This window comes from Ranitomeya imitator, chromosome 8 (genome assembly GCF_032444005.1).
Source record: "Ranitomeya imitator isolate aRanImi1 chromosome 8, aRanImi1.pri, whole genome shotgun sequence".
Classification (NCBI taxonomy): domain Eukaryota; kingdom Metazoa; phylum Chordata; class Amphibia; order Anura; family Dendrobatidae; genus Ranitomeya; species Ranitomeya imitator.
The window spans coordinates 30,222,480-30,238,147 of NC_091289.1; the positions used below are offsets into that span (position 1 = coordinate 30,222,480).

Genomic DNA, 15,668 nt, shown 5'->3' on the forward strand with positions numbered 1-15,668 from the left:
AGCAGGAGCTGAGGGGTCTTAGGAGAGACTCAGCACTGAAGCCAGAAAAACAAATTCTCCTGTAACTGGAAGTAATATACCAGCCCCAGTTACAGGTGCATTTTTTTTTTTTTATGCTAGACGACCTTATGGAGAACAGAAAAAAAAAATTATTTTACACACCAAATTAAACAAAATCGTAAGGGATAAAAAAAAGGCCCAGTCATGTTAACAATTTTGGGTTTGTGGTCTCTATTCTGATTTGTGGTGAAGGGTAAAATGTCCAGATAATGATGGCATTAAGTCAACAAGGTAATTCCAATTAAGATTCCTTTATATGATAAACTCACACAAGACCAAAGTTTGGGTTTATTATTTTTAATAAAAATATGACTGAATATACATTGTATTACTGAGCCCGATAATCATACACTAGATCCCTCTGAAAACAATTTAAAGTGCAAAAAAAAAACAAAAAAAGAAATGAGATTCTTTGCCGGCTGTACCTTCCATCTTCTCCTCTGCCCACCTCATGTAACGGATTTTGGTAATATAGTGAACACTGTAAACACGTGTGACTGTCCTAATGGAAATATTAAAAGTGATAAATCACGCCGCCGGGCGCCATCTTGGAATGTGCTATGTTCTAGATCAGTGTTCCCCAAGTCCGGTCCTCAAGAGCCACCAACAGGTCATGTTTTTAGGATTTCCTTAGTATTGCACAGATCATTGAATGCTTGCCTGTCCAGGTGATGCAATTATCACCTGTGCAATACTAAGGAAATCCTGAAAACATGACCTGTAGGTGGCTATTGAGGACCGGACTTGGGGAACACTGTTCTAGATCTACAGATCCTCCCAACACGTTTCCTAGGGCTGGAGCTATAACCGGGGGTAAATGGGTCAATCACAGAAGTTGAATGATGCCTTTTGTTACAAGCGGGTGTGGAAAAGGCGGCACTACAACTAGCGGAAGCGGTGCGCTAGGTGCAAAAACGTCATCAGAAAATGACCCAATTATTCAAATCGATGTTTTGAATTTGATAATTAAATTTTTCAAATCAAAGCCGATTTTTAATGTAAAAAAAATAATTTTGCATTGGCCGCTACGTATTAGTAGCAATAGACTGACTAATGGTAACTCTGAAGGGAGGGGAAGGAGGTGAGCTGTGACGTCCTCTATTGTGAATGGTGAATCCTTTTGTTAGCTAATGTATAAGAAGGTGATATTTTATAGTTCTGTGGTGATAATGAGACTGTCGTTCCTTGAAGGAAGTAAGGCCCCGATTCATCAAACGCTGAAGAAATGTGCAACTGTCGCCAGGTACGTGCCAGTTTTGGGATGAGTCAGTACGTGGTTACACCCGCCATACTCATCGTAGTGGTGTTTATATGCTAGAAACGTTACTCCGGTCCTTGGATGGAGCAAGCTTTCTGGCACACACCACTGATGAGTGGTGGCACTCTTATTAAGGAGCGTGCACTTCTTAATGAATTCGGTGCTTTCTTATTCATGTACAGCGCCTGTCTTCATGAATCAGGGCTTATGAGTCTAATATTAGGCCGGTGCGAATATTGTACTTTCTGATGAAACCTTCCTTTTAAAGGAGTATTCCCGTCATAGACATTTCTGTAATAGTCGCAGACTGTGCCTGGTGCATCTGTCTCAGAAAAGGCAAATAAAAATAAAACTCTAAGTCTTGCCCAGATCCACCTTTTAAAAAGTGCAGGAAAAAGTCCCCAAACGTCGTTCTGCTTTCATTACTGGTCTATAACCTATGGATGAAGCTGCCGCTGAGAGTCCCTGTGCCAGGAGGGTGAGGATTCCCTATGTAAAGGCATCAAATCATGACCAGACTTCAATTTACAGGTAAAATTATTTTTCTATTTATATACCCCCTATTCCTCATTTGATAGGTGGTCTGCAAGGCATGTTTACTAGGAGAGTCGGGATCTCTACTTTCCTACTATTAACCTTCCTTAAAACGTAAGGTGTTCTCGTTACCGAGAGCCTGCTATTCAGCGATAGGTTGTGAGTGGCGGTGTACATCCACATTCAGCTGATGCGGGGGGCGCTGTGGTCTGTCGTCACTGCTTTCTTCAGCCCTCCTTTCTTGAAGCTTTGGATGGAGTGGAGTAGGGCACCACGGTCTGTACCGTTCACAGCGGGCACGGCCAAGTCAGTTGGCATCTCTTTACTTGAAGGAGAGACAGGTGAGAATAGCGGAGGAGGCGGCGGCGGGGGGGCCGGTATCGCAAATGTAGACGTTCCTTAATTAAATCGAAAAAAAATGAATTAGCATAGAAGAATATCATATCACTGGTATTTTCTCTAATGCCAAATGTTCTAGATCTTTGACAGGTCTTGGTGATCTTGGATGGAGATGAAGAGGTGGAGCTGGTTTTTACACCTAATCATTAGTTTATATAGCGGAAATCTGCTCCTTTCTCCGCTTGTACCGCAATTATTTTTTCATTCTAAATTCGAAGATAAAATCTGTCTTCAGTAAATACAGACTTTCCCCATTACTAAGGCTAGGTTCACATTGCGTTAGTGCAGTCCATTCAACGGACTGCGCTAACGCAAGTGCCGACTTTGGCACAGCGCTAGCGCAGATGGAGCATCTGCTAGCTCCATCTGCGCCAGCAGTGACTGACCTGGAAACGCTGCAGCCCGCATCTTGGGTTCGTCACTCAATGACCGCACATTGCTAGCGCATGCCCATTGTGGGCAAGCGCTAGCGATGCGTCTGACGTGGCAGTCTATGGCGGCGTTAACTGACTACGTTACACCGCATTATACCGCGGTGTAACGTAGTCCGTTAAACGTACCACCATAACCCAATGTGAACCCAACCTGAGAGTAGATGACACTTGGTGCTCATAAAATTCTATGGAGAACTACTTGCAACATGTCGCTCTCTGGCTCCTCCCCCTACATGGAATTTTAAAAGCAACTGTCATCTCTCACTAAGGGCTTGTTTTCACTTGCGAGGAACATGTCCGTGTCTCGCATGTGGAAACGAAGCTCTGGCGCCGGCGCTGTGGAGTGGAGCGGAGCGTGCGGCCGCATAGCAACAAATGCAGCCGCACGCTCCGCTCCGGAGTGCCGACGCCAGAGCTTCGTTTCCACATGCGAGACACGGACATGTTCCTCGCAAGTGAAAACAAGCCCTAATGGGGAAAATCTACCTTCACTGAATACTGATTTTAGCATTGAATAATCACTCCAGGAGGAGAAAGAAGCAGATTTCTCTGATTAAGGTAAATGTCTTATTTTCATGTGGATGACCAATTTATGAGAAATTAAAACAACGCTGACTCTAAGAATCCAAGATCACACGTCTTGGCCGAAACGAGAATTTCAGCTTAAAGGGAACCTGTCACCCCGAAAATCGCGGGTGAGGTAAGCCCACCGGCATCAGGGGCTTATCTACAGCATTCTGTAATGCTGTAGATAAGCCCCCGATGTTACCTGAAAGAGGAGAAAAAGACGTTAGCTTATACTCACCCAGGGGCGGTCCCGCTGCTGGTCAGGTCGGATGGGTGTCTCTGGTCCGCTGCGGCGCCTCCCATCTTCATTCCTAGACGTCCTCTTCTGATCTTCAGCCACGGCTCCGGTGCAGGCGTACTTTGTCTGCCCTGTTGAGGGCAGAGGATAGTACTGCAGTGCGCAGGAGCCGGGCCTCTCTGACCTTTCCGGCGCCTGCGCACTGCAGTACTTTGCTCTGCCCTCAACAGGGCAGACAAAGTACGCCTGCACCGGAGCTGAAGATCAGAAGAGGACGTCATGTAATGAAGATGGGAGGCGCCGCAGCGGACCAGAGACACCCATCCGACCTGACCAGCAGCGGGACCGCCCCTGGGTGAGTATAATATAACGTCTTTTTCTCCTCTTTCAGGTAACATTGGGGGCTTATCTACAGCATTACAGAATGCTGTAGATAAGCCCCTGATGCCGGTGGGCTTACCTGACCCGCGATTTTCGGGGTGACAGGTTCCCTTTAACTTAAAATCTAATGGCCTGATAGAAAGTCAGAAAACATCTAGAAATTCAGGGTGGGGGGAAAATAAATGTGGAAAAATAAAGGTCTTAAGATAGCGCCAGGCTTGGTCACAGGCTGTGTGTGGTAGTGCAGCTTAGCCACACTGGCTTAAATGTGGCACAGCTGTAATACCGGACACAACTCCTGGACGAGAGTGGCGCTGTTTCTGGTACAAATGACAGAAGTGGCGCTCCAACCGCAATCTGTAGCGGAGTTCTTCAATATATAAAAGGGCAGACGGTCGGGGCTATTCGAACCTAGGTGCAATATCACATTACATCCGGGGGTGCTTTATGGGGGCACAAACCCCTTTGTGCCTGACATCTGCTGAGTTTTAACATGGTGGTCCGGAAATATATGAAGAGGTCATCAGACCAATGATCATGTATGAAAGAGCCCTAATATGAAGAGACGCAAAGAGAAACTACCGAGTATATGGTTTCTAATAAATCCATAGGGGCACCCCCCCCGTATTCTCATAAAGGGTGGAGGCACTGACAACATCAGCAGGGAGCGTCTATGTTCTCTGTATGCCACTTTCCTCCCACACTACCAAAGACAGATTACCTGGACTGTAATCACTTTACAATGGTCCAAAGAGCCTGTGTTCAAGAAATATCAACTCCCCGTATGGAGCTAGGACTGGAATACAAACACAAAATCCCCAGAAATGTATTGTGCATAAAAAAGGACCATTTCTAGGCGTTTTAAACCTGAAAACTTTGACAAATTGGCTCTTAAATGTTCACCTGCTGAAGTAGAAGCAGATCCAGCATGGAGGCAGAGGACTGGAGTAGGACAGCAGACGTTTCGGTAGAGGTCGGGTCAAGACGCCGGACTGCACCCGATCAAAAGGTGAGTATAAAGAGAGGCTCTCTGCTCCTTGTGTAGTGGTGGTATGGTGTAGATATAGTATCTGGATTATTTAGACTATACATTCATACAAAGATCAGTGCTTTTGAAGAGGCAAATTATTTGTAGGCCTCACAGTGCTGACATTTTCATTGTAAAGGGAATATACCATCAGAAAAGACCTATTGTTTAAAGTTTTTTGTTTTTTTTCATATTTCAATTTATTCAAAAATAAAAACAAACTTAAAGAGGTATTCCCATGTCTAAGATCCTGTATGTAGTAGGTGTAATAATAATATTATTAGCAAATACCTCCAATTAGAAATGTATAGTTTTTCTGATTCGCTGGGTCTCTTTCCTCATGTGCATGCATTGCAGGACCCTGGGTATCCATGGTTACGACCACTAGCAGCTAGGTTACTCACTATATCAGTGGTTGTAACCATGGATACCCAAGGTCCTGCAATGCCTACACATGAGGAAAGAGACCAAGCAAATCAGAAAAACGGTGCTACATTTCTAACTGGAGGTATTTGCTATTATTACACCTACTACATATAGGATCTTGGAGATGGGAATAACCCTTAAAAATAAATTTTGCCATTTCAAAACTAAACAAGGAATTTATATTAGACTTCCACTTCTTATACTTTCTGGAGAGCCACATGGAAATTGGCTCAGACGTTACTTAGCTGTAGTGGTCTGTTGCTGCCAAAATATGTGATGATTATCTTCTAATCTTGGCAGACATTGTACAGGAGGAGGAGGTGAGCTGTGACATCACCTATTGGGAATGGTGAATCATGTGATATCTACTGTACATAGAGCAGTTAACTAATCCCATCTGTGATGATAATGAGACTGCTGAAAAGTAAAGATGGGCGAACCCGAAAAGAAAAGTTTGGGGTCTATACCAAACACCTACTGTTCGGGCATGGACTTCACAAGTTATTGTTTGGGTTTGGCACCCCTGAACACTGGGTGTTTCTCACGCTGTTATCTGCATGACAGTACGCAAACACTGACTCTGATCGGCGGTAATATCATTGCTGCTCAGACAGTCGTGGTTCCCACGCTATCAAATGACAGCGTGAGCCAACAGCTGTGATCAGAGGTAAAAAGTTTACCTCTGGTCACTGGCGTTGGTTGATGGGACTACTACTCCTATCGGCCTACATTTGCTGCTGCTAATAACTGAGAGCAGGCGTCGCTGATGGGCGTATTCATCAGCTTGCGCTCTATATAAATTAAAAAACTGGTTTCACATGTATTTTTGATAACCAGCCAGGCAAAACTGACAGCTTCGGGCTGTAACCCTCAGCTGTTAGCATTAGCCAGGTAAGTTATCAAGAATAGTGGGGACCCCACTGAGTTTTTTTTTTTTTTTACTATTTAAATGTTTAAGAACCGGCGTGGGGTCCCTGGGGGGGTTTATTCTCAGGCTGTTAAGGGGCCACAGATATTGGGTCCCACACCAGCCTAAAAATATCCAGTAGCTGCCCAGAAAAGGTGCATCTATTAGATGTGCCAATTATGACGCTTTGCCTGACTTTTCCCTCTTGCCCTGTGGCACTGGCAAGTGGGGTCGATGTCACCTTTGTAGTGTCTGGTGATATCAAGCCCACAGCTTAGTAATGGAGAGGTGTCCATAAGATACCTCCATCAGAGTAGAAGAGGACTAGAACTCCAGTGTCACCTATTGGAAATAGCAATTCTAGAAGTCAATGTCAACCTTTTAACGAGCCTTGTCACATTACTTAGGATAAAAGCCAAACCAGAATCTCTATTTGCAGACACTGTGTTTCAGGGTATATCCCAGAGGAGCATTGCAGCTTTAAGTCTCCTCATCTCGGCATACTTAATATGTCACTCTCTGCAAGGAGAAATAATATTTCTTGGATCCTGGTCAAGTGGGAAGAGCCAGGCAAAGTACCAGAATTGGTGCATCTAATAGATAGATGTGCATTTTATGGGCGGCAGCTATCTTTAGGGGAGGGGTGGGGGCAATAGCCAAAGCCACCTATCAGTCTGAAAATACCAACTCCAGTTGTTTGCTTTAGCTTGGCTGGCTGGCAAAAATTGGGGGGAACCCACAATTTTTTTTTTTAAGATTACTTATTTAAATTATTTTGAACAACGTGGGAACCCCTCTGTTTTCGATAACAAGCCTTGTTAAAGCTGACAGCTGAGGGTTACAGCCTGCAGCTGTCAGTTTTGCCTGGCTGGTTATCAAAAATACAGGGGAACCCACGCCAGGGTTTGTTTTTGTTAATTTATTTAGTGTGCAGGCTGAATACTTCCATCAGCTGCACCTTCTCTCTTTTATTAGCGGCAGCAGGCACCGGCTGATGGGAGGAGTATTTCCATCAGCCGATAGCCAGTGACCACACGTAAACGTCTTCCGTCCAATCCCAGCGGCGCTTCCCATGCCATCATTTGACAGCGTGGGAACCACAGCTGTCTGACCGGGGGTATTGATTTTACTGCCGATCATAGGCAGTGTTTGAAGCGCTGTCAAAGTTTGAGTACCAGAACAATACTTTTTTTAATTTTTTTAACTGTTTGGCTGAATCCGCTGGCCCCGAATATCCAGGGGTCTGCCCATCTCTACTGAAAAGTCATCAGTAGAGAGCAGGAACCATGAGTCTAGTACCAGCCACAGTTGTTGATGTGACCAGCCCAAGAAGTACACTCTTTCTGGAGGATGAGGGGGTCCTGCAAATAGTATAACATGGAAAATTCTGTCTAAAATATGTGTTTCAAGATCTTTGCTTGCTGTACTACCATAAATGCCCACAATCTAATAGGCAAAACCAGGACATAAGCCTGTGACTGCCCCCAAACAAGAAACACCCACTTTTGTGTGGCATTTGTGCTCCTTTGTTGCGACAGCCTCCGCAACAGTAATACTACGTTCCTCCATGTAATACATTTCATCAGCCGAGGACTGGAGGGGGAGATTTCTGACAATTGCTTAAAATTGTCCTAGACTCCTTTTTTTTATCCAAGCAACCATCATACTATGCCAATAGGAGAGCTCTAACCTGGTTCATGGGTGAAATGCAAATGGCAAAAAAATTTTTTATTAAAACAAAATTCTGCAAAAATGTAAAATAATAACGGGACACATTAGTGTGGTGATGGGGCAATACTCCACACTGCCCTCGCATGGTAACAGCTGGCATTTTTTTTTTTTAGCGACAAAAGAAGCATTTTGCTTACTTTACCGATATTTCACGTTCAAAATGATGCATGCTCTACATAGAAGACAGCAGAGGAGGAAAAAAAGGACACCGATCAATAACATCTTAGACAAAACACACAAAAACAATATTACTCATCAGATATATAACAAAAAAAATCCACTGGTCTGTACACTAAAGAATGGGGACTTTTTGTTTCCTCTTTAACATCCCCCCCCCCCGAATTTTGTTCACCCACTTTATTAATAGTTTTAAGATTCTGCACTCCTTTCTTAAAGGGGTATTCCAGTCTAGAAAAATTAACAACTATCCAATGGATAGATGGATTACTGTTGTGTTCGGCCATCACCCTCCCTCCCATAGAACATGAATGGGGTAGCAGGGCACATACACGGCTGGCCATTACATTCTATTATTCCAGGCCACGCGTTTGCAGCCATGGAAGAACAATAGATAGGAGTCCCTGAGGTGGGACTCATCCCTTTATGAGGACTACATGAACAGGCATTTTAACTCTCTAAAGGAAAGCTATCTGCAGTGGCTTGCAAAATTATTTACCCTGAGGCTATGGCTTTTTACCTATTTTATTACATTACAACCTGTGTAAATATGTTTGTAATCTGATTTGTATGTAACTCATCAGCACTAAATAGTCTAAGTTGGTGAAGAGAGAAAAATATAGGCAGAAATTAAGTTTATGGGATTGAATAACTAAAAATTGGCATGTGCATATGTATTCACCCCCTTTTGCTATGAAGCCTCTAAAAATTTCTGGTGCAAGCAATTCCCTTCATAAGTCCCATGCTTAGTGACAGGACGTCCCCCTGTGTGCGATCACATGTCATGACATGTCTGTCAGTATATACACTTGACCTTTTCTGAAAGGACAAAGTGGCTGCAACGCCATTAACAAGAGGCTCCACTAACCAAACCCCATGAAGACCAAGGAGATCTCCAAACAACCCCATGAAGACCGAGGAGATCTCCAAGCAACCCCATGAAGACCGAGGAGATCTCCAAACAACCCCATGAAGACCGAGGAGATCTCCAAGCAACCCCATGAAGACCGAGGAGATCTCCATGCAACCCCATGAAGACCGAGGAGATCTCCATGCAACCCCATGAAGACCGAGGAGATCTCCATGCAACCCCATGAAGACCGAGGAGATCTCCATGCAACCCCATGAAGACCGAGGAGATCTCCATGAAGACCGAGGAGATCTCCAAACAAGTCAGGGACAACGTTATTGAGAAGTACAAGTCAGGGTTGGATTATAAAAAAATAAAAAATATCCCAATCTCTGATGTTTTCCCGGAGCACCATCAAATCCATTATCATCAAATGGAAAGAACATGGTACCACAATAAACCTGCCAAGAGATGGCGCCCACAAAAACTCTCAGCTGGGGCAAGGAGGGCATTAATCAGAGAGGCAGCACAGAGACCAAAGGTAACCCTGAAGGAGCTGCAGAGTTCCCGAGCAGAGGCTGGAATATCTGTCCGTATGACATAAGCCATAAGTCCTTAATCCAATGGAGAATCTGTGGTCAGACTAGAAGATCGTTGTTCACTAGAGGAAACCATCTGACTTGATGGAGCTTGAGCAGTTTTACCTTGAGGAATGGGCAAAAAGACCAAGTGGCAAGATGTGGAAAGCTCATAGAGACTTATCCAAAGCGACTTGCAGCTGTAAATACTACAAAAGAAGTCTCTACAAAGTACTGACTATAGGGGGGTGAATAGTTATGCACACTGAAGTTTTCAGTTATTTTGTCTTATTTGTTGTTTGCTTCAGAAAAAAAAGAAAACCAAATGTTCACAGTTGTCGGCATGTTCTTTACATGAACTGATGCAAACCCTCCCCCCAAAAAAACAAAGTACAATTCCAGGTGGTGAGATGGCAAAACACAAACAATGCCAAGCGGGGTGAGTACTTTTGCAAGTCACTGTAGTCATGAAATCAAAAGTCCTCCTGTAACCGAACCTTATTTCTACTGTCCTGAATACAACAATGTAAACAATAATGGTTTCTATGACTAAACTAAATACATTGAGGTGGATGTATAACTTGCAACCAATCACAGAGCAGCTTTAGCAAGCAAGCACATGGATTTTTTTTCCATAAAAAGATTTAGAAATATTTAAATCCATGAGAATCAGTCAGGAGACATCCTTTGTATACACTGCGGTGATGTAGCACTTGTATCAGGCTATGATACAAAACATACAGCGTTAGACTTTAATTTTTATACGCTTACGTCAGCTTGGAAGGGAAGAGATCTCTAAATACTGTGTCTCTTCCATGTCTAGATTCTCCATTTTGGCAAACTCATCACAGTTCCTGATGATGATTGGACAGCTCCTGACTCGGCAGTCTTCATACAGCCGACCACTAGCACACCATTTGCTGAGGGGTTACAGTACCCTTACTCTCTACATCGGTGAGGTTCCCAATCACTGGACCCCCACCAACTGAACACTTATTTATCCAGTGGATAAATGTTTTAGCAGAATGACCCCTTGAAAAAGTAATGGAATACCAGGTTTATTCTTCCTAATCTGAGGGCAGGATAAAAAGGTGATATTAGGAAGACGATTACCGAATATTGAAAGCCCATCGGTCACAAGTGATGTCTTCAAAATACATGACCCCGGAGTCCCCTGCCCCTTGCTGTTACATTGACAGCATTCTCTCTGCCCAGTATAGAATTACTGACCAAATACTGAACATGTGAACGTGGCCTGAGGGTATCGAACTTTTCATGATGAAGAGTTAACATAAATGTAGTTATATAGACAGCAATGACGAGAATGTGTTTAGGCCAAGGCGACATTTCTGACAAGCAGGGAGGACGACATTCTCCACGATGGGTTCAGGGAATGCTCCCGCCAATACACAAAGGCGCAGCGATGTCTTAGCATGATAGCGTGATGGAAACAATCAGCATGGGGGATATACACCAGAAGAGACAGCAATGCTAGAAGACATTTTTGTGGAGTCCATGACACTTATGGAATTTAAGCCACATTGACCGCTTCCATTTTGGGGATTGTTGTTGTTATATCCTTAATGACGTAAACACTACTCACAAAAGGTTTGGGATATTTGGTTTTCGGGTGAAATTTCAGGATGAACCTAAAATACACTCTAATCTTTTCAGGTGAACTTTACGTGACCATCTCTAAACTTTTGATCCACGTGTCCAACTGTTCAATGTTTCAGGACTTATTGCACAGCTTGCTGTTCTCCAACAAGGAGCTTAATGGCAAAATTAATAAGTGTTGGATCCATAAATTGCCCCATTAAATTTTGAGGTTCAATTAGACTTGGGAAAAAAACTGTTGTCCTCATCATGCTGTTCACATTTTGACATCATGAGACCAAGACGACACCTAACATTTGAAGATCAGGACTTCGCCATTGTGAGGCCTCAAGCAGGATGTTCTCAGACGGAAGTGACCACTTAGCTTAGAGGGTCACAGAGTCATCAGCAGGGTGCAACAGAGATACAGAGGTACTGGAAGAGTCACAAAGGCCGAAAAGTGGATGTCTTTTGACCACATCCAACACTGATGACTGATTCATTTTGAACAATGCCTTTCGGAGTCAGATGATGATGCCACACAACTCCAGCCACATTTAAGTGTCATGTCGGACCATTCGAAACCGTTTACATCAGCGTGGTCTACGTGCTAGACGACCGGCAGGGTACCTGACCACAGCACCAGACACAGGCGTCATCTACGCTGGACGAGGGACCAGTGGGCCTCCGTGCTGTTCTCACTGAGCAGAAATGATGGCCAACAATGTTGGAGACGTCAAGGAGAGTGCTATGCATTAGCCACTGTTGTCGGCGGCCAACCCTTGGGTGGTGGTGTTACGGTATGGGCAGGTTGTGTCTAGCCAATACAGAGCTGCCCTACACTTGGACCAGTCCCTACTACTTGAAGAACATCATTAATCCAGTCATTGTGCCTCTGCACGAACAACACCAGACGAATTTCATCTTCATGGACGACAATGTTCCAGCTCATCGAGGTCGCTCCATTAGGGAATGGCTGCTGAGACGGGGGGACCTCAAATGGAGCAGTCTGCACTTTCTCCAGCCCTGAATCCAATAGAAAACCTATGGAATCAGATGAGTCGCCGTGTAGAGGCTCGTAACTCTCTACCCCAGAACCTCAATGACCTGAGGGCCACACTTCAAGGAGAGTGGGATGCCATGTCTAAGCAGACAATAACTCCACTTGTGAACAGCAGGAGATGTCGTTGCCAAGCTGTAATTGATGCTCAAGGCCACAAGACAAGTCATTGAGACACTGGCATTTTTGGGGGTATATCCACCAATGTTATTATAGGCTTTTGTTTCAATAAACTGTTGGAGATGAGGAAACAATTACTGCATGCTTCTACTTAAATGTCCTCCTTTCAAGAGAAAATATCAATGTAGTGGGAACTTTTTACGTTTTCCGTACATTTTGCCCGAAAACCAAATATCCCTAACTTTTTGTGAGTAGTGTATGTCAATGCAATAGACTACGGATTGAGGTTTCTATGATGGCACTGTCAGAGGGAGTGACCCTTGAATTCCACATTGGGGTAGGGAGGATTGTGTCGCTCCGGAAGTTGTATGCTCGCCCTACATCTCAGGTCTGGTGGGAGAATGCGATTAGAGGGGACAATAGCGATCCTCGATAGATATCCCGTAGCAACTTTGTTTAGATATTTGGAGGAAGTCTCTAGTCACATCACTCCTCACCAACATCGATCACTGAATATTTACATAATTAGGAAAACCTGTCCGACATCTATCAATCAATAAATAATTATGCACCATCAGGCCTTGGCAAGAAAAAAAAACCTATAAAATACACAGGAGTGAATTCACACACGATAAGGAGTGTGTGCTAATAATGCATTTTATGAAATTACAGAAACACAACTGCTTTCATAAAAAAAGGGGCCACCCCTGTTGAATGGTGGACTATGGTACCTTCCTGATATAAGTAAATCAAAAACCAAAATAATATTGTAGTGCCACCTGTGAAGTGCATACTAAATGCACACAGTACCACGTAGAGTGTGCCATGCGGTGAAACTGCACATCTTATAAAGTGAGGATTCTGACCTTTGATATCCCACCAATCTAAAGAATAAAGTGGAGCTGGTGTCCCCTTTATGTTTTTCCCTACATTGTGTCCCCAGGTAATCTTTACCATCTGGCTAAAGTAGTGCTTCTCCACAGTTTTTGCAGAAACGCTCATCACAGTTACTGATGATGATTAGACAGCTCCTGCCACACAATTATAATGAAGGAAGGTACAGTTTAACCTCCATGACTACACAGTCTCAGCTTTTTTTTTTTGTTGTTAAAAAAAAAAATGAATCTGTCTTCCCGGCAGGGGATTGATAGCAGAGCATAGAGAGGAAGAAAGCAGAGTAACATCTCAAATTCAAGATGGTGTGTGAATAGAAGGCTGAAATGCGAGGAAGGGAGATTAGGAAACCTGAAAGAAGTCCAGAGTCTGATAGATAGTAGATGGGTGCAGTAATGGACAAAAAAAACAAATGCTAATATAACTATTTCACCCTGTCAAAGACAACGGTGGGGTATCTGCCACCCCCCACAATGGAGAGACACCGGAAATGGGAAGCAGAAACTGGCTTACACATTTCCTTTTTTCATTACTATAAATTATGTATCACAATAGAACATATCAAAGTGAATGTTTTAATTAAAAAGCCAAACTAATTTCTCTGCAGTAACAGCAACGTCCCTTTTATCCATTGCACCACAACCTGCTCGCGTGAAAAGGGTGGAAATATCTCAGCGCAGAATATTTCCGGTAAATGCGATGATGTGATGACGTGAGAGATCAGGAGGTGCAATGTGTGGACACAAAGCGTGCATGAGAGCAGCCGGTGCGGAGAGAAGCGGAGGCAGCTCTGGCCGGAGCGCACATCGCACCACAACTTACCTTCTAGCTGTTCCTGGAAAGGAAATTGGGTTAGTAATGACTGTTCCCATTTTATGACCAAATACTCAAGGGTTTTTTAGGTTAGTTCCCCTGTAAGGAACCAGGGCTTACAGTATCAGACCTAGTCCGACGTTGTCTGAAATGCCTGACCGGGTGAGTAAGGGTCTCCCATGATATCGGCAGCGGGGCTACGGATGGGGCATGTTGAATTTAAAAACCCATATCAGAGGGGACATACGCCGACATCAGAGGTGCCTGGCAGCAGCTTCCCAATCGGAACACGTGCACGCTCGACCAAACTGAGCGTGCACGTGTATGGGGTCTAGAGAGCGCTGTAAGCCAGGTGGGCTGAAGTGTGCAATCCATCTTAAAGGCAAGGTTACTGGGCTACACATAGACATGAAGAACCATCGATACTGACCTGCTGTTGAAGGTGGTGTCGGAGATGAGGGAGACGTCAAAGGAGAACTTGTTCCAGAGCCTGAGAACCAGAAATGACGGACGTATTTAATAGATGAAAAAGGAAGCAAAAGCTGTAGTGACTACAACTAAGGCCGGTTTCACACGTCAGTGGCTCCGGTACGTGAGGTGACAGTTTCCTCACGTACTGGAGCCACTGACACACGTAGACGCATTAAAATCAATGCATCTGTTCAGATGTCATTGATTTTTTGCGGACCGTGTCTCCGTGTGCCAAACACGGAGACATGTCAGTGTTCGTGAGAGCGCACGGATTACACGGACCCATTAAAGTCAATGGGTCCGTGTAAAACATGTACCGCACACGGACGTTGTCCGTGTGCAGTCCGTGTGCCGTCCGTGTGCCGTGCAGGAGACAGCGCTACATTAAGCGCTGTCCCCCCCACTGGTGCTGAAGCCACGATTCATATCTTCCCTGGAGCAGCGTTTGCTGTAGAGAAGATATGAATAATTGTGTTTAAAATAAAGATCTATGTGCCCCCCCTCCCCGCTGTTCTGAAAATACTCACCCGGCTCGCTCCCTCTGCTTCCTGTTCTGGCCGCATCTTCTACTGTATCAGCGGTCATGTGGGGCCGCCGATTACAGTCATGAATATGCGGCTCCACCTCCCATAGGGGTGGAGCCGCATATTCATTACTGTAAATGAGCAGCCCCACGTGACCGCATACAGGAGAAGATGCGGCCAGAACAGGAAGCAGCGCCAGCGAGGGAGCGAGCCGGGTGAGTATTTTCAGAACAGCGGGGAGGGGGGGCACATAGATCTTTATTTTAAACACAATTATTCATATCTTCTCTACAGCAAACGCTGCTGCAGGGAAGATATGAATCGCGGCTTCAGCACCAGATGCTGGTACGTGTGGTACCCAGCACGGTGCGTGTGGTACCGGTGCGTGTGGTACCCAGTGGGCACACGGGCGGCACACGTGTGCCACACTGATGTGCCACAGAAACGGATAATTCCGGTACCGATTTTTTCCGGTACTGGAATTATCTGGACGTGTGAGACTGCCCTAACAGATCTGATGAGAGTTGTAGGCGCTCGTAAACTGTGTATGGAGCCGTAACACCACAGTTCCATATTGAAGTGAATGTGACCGGCCACTACATAGCGTATAGTTGCGTTTCGGC

The 15,668-nt window shown here is 44.6% G+C and overlaps 1 protein-coding gene across 2 annotated transcripts in view; it reads right to left on the minus strand.

Moving 5' to 3' along the window:
• Positions 1-341: 341 nt before the first annotated feature.
• PXK (PX domain containing serine/threonine kinase like) overlaps positions 342-15,668 on the minus strand; it is a 57,251-nt gene continuing 41,924 nt past the window's right edge. Inside the window, exons 17-19 of one of the 2 annotated variants that reach the window (XM_069736646.1) lie at positions 14,481-14,540; positions 8,100-8,134; positions 342-2,250 (exon numbers count right to left, since the gene is read on the minus strand). In XM_069736646.1, coding sequence (XP_069592747.1) covers positions 8,118-8,134; positions 14,481-14,540 — 77 coding nt within the window. In that variant the 3' untranslated portion in view covers positions 342-2,250; positions 8,100-8,117. The remainder of the gene's footprint in view (positions 2,251-8,099; positions 8,135-14,480; positions 14,541-15,668) is intronic. The other variant, XM_069736644.1, reaches the window with a different exon arrangement.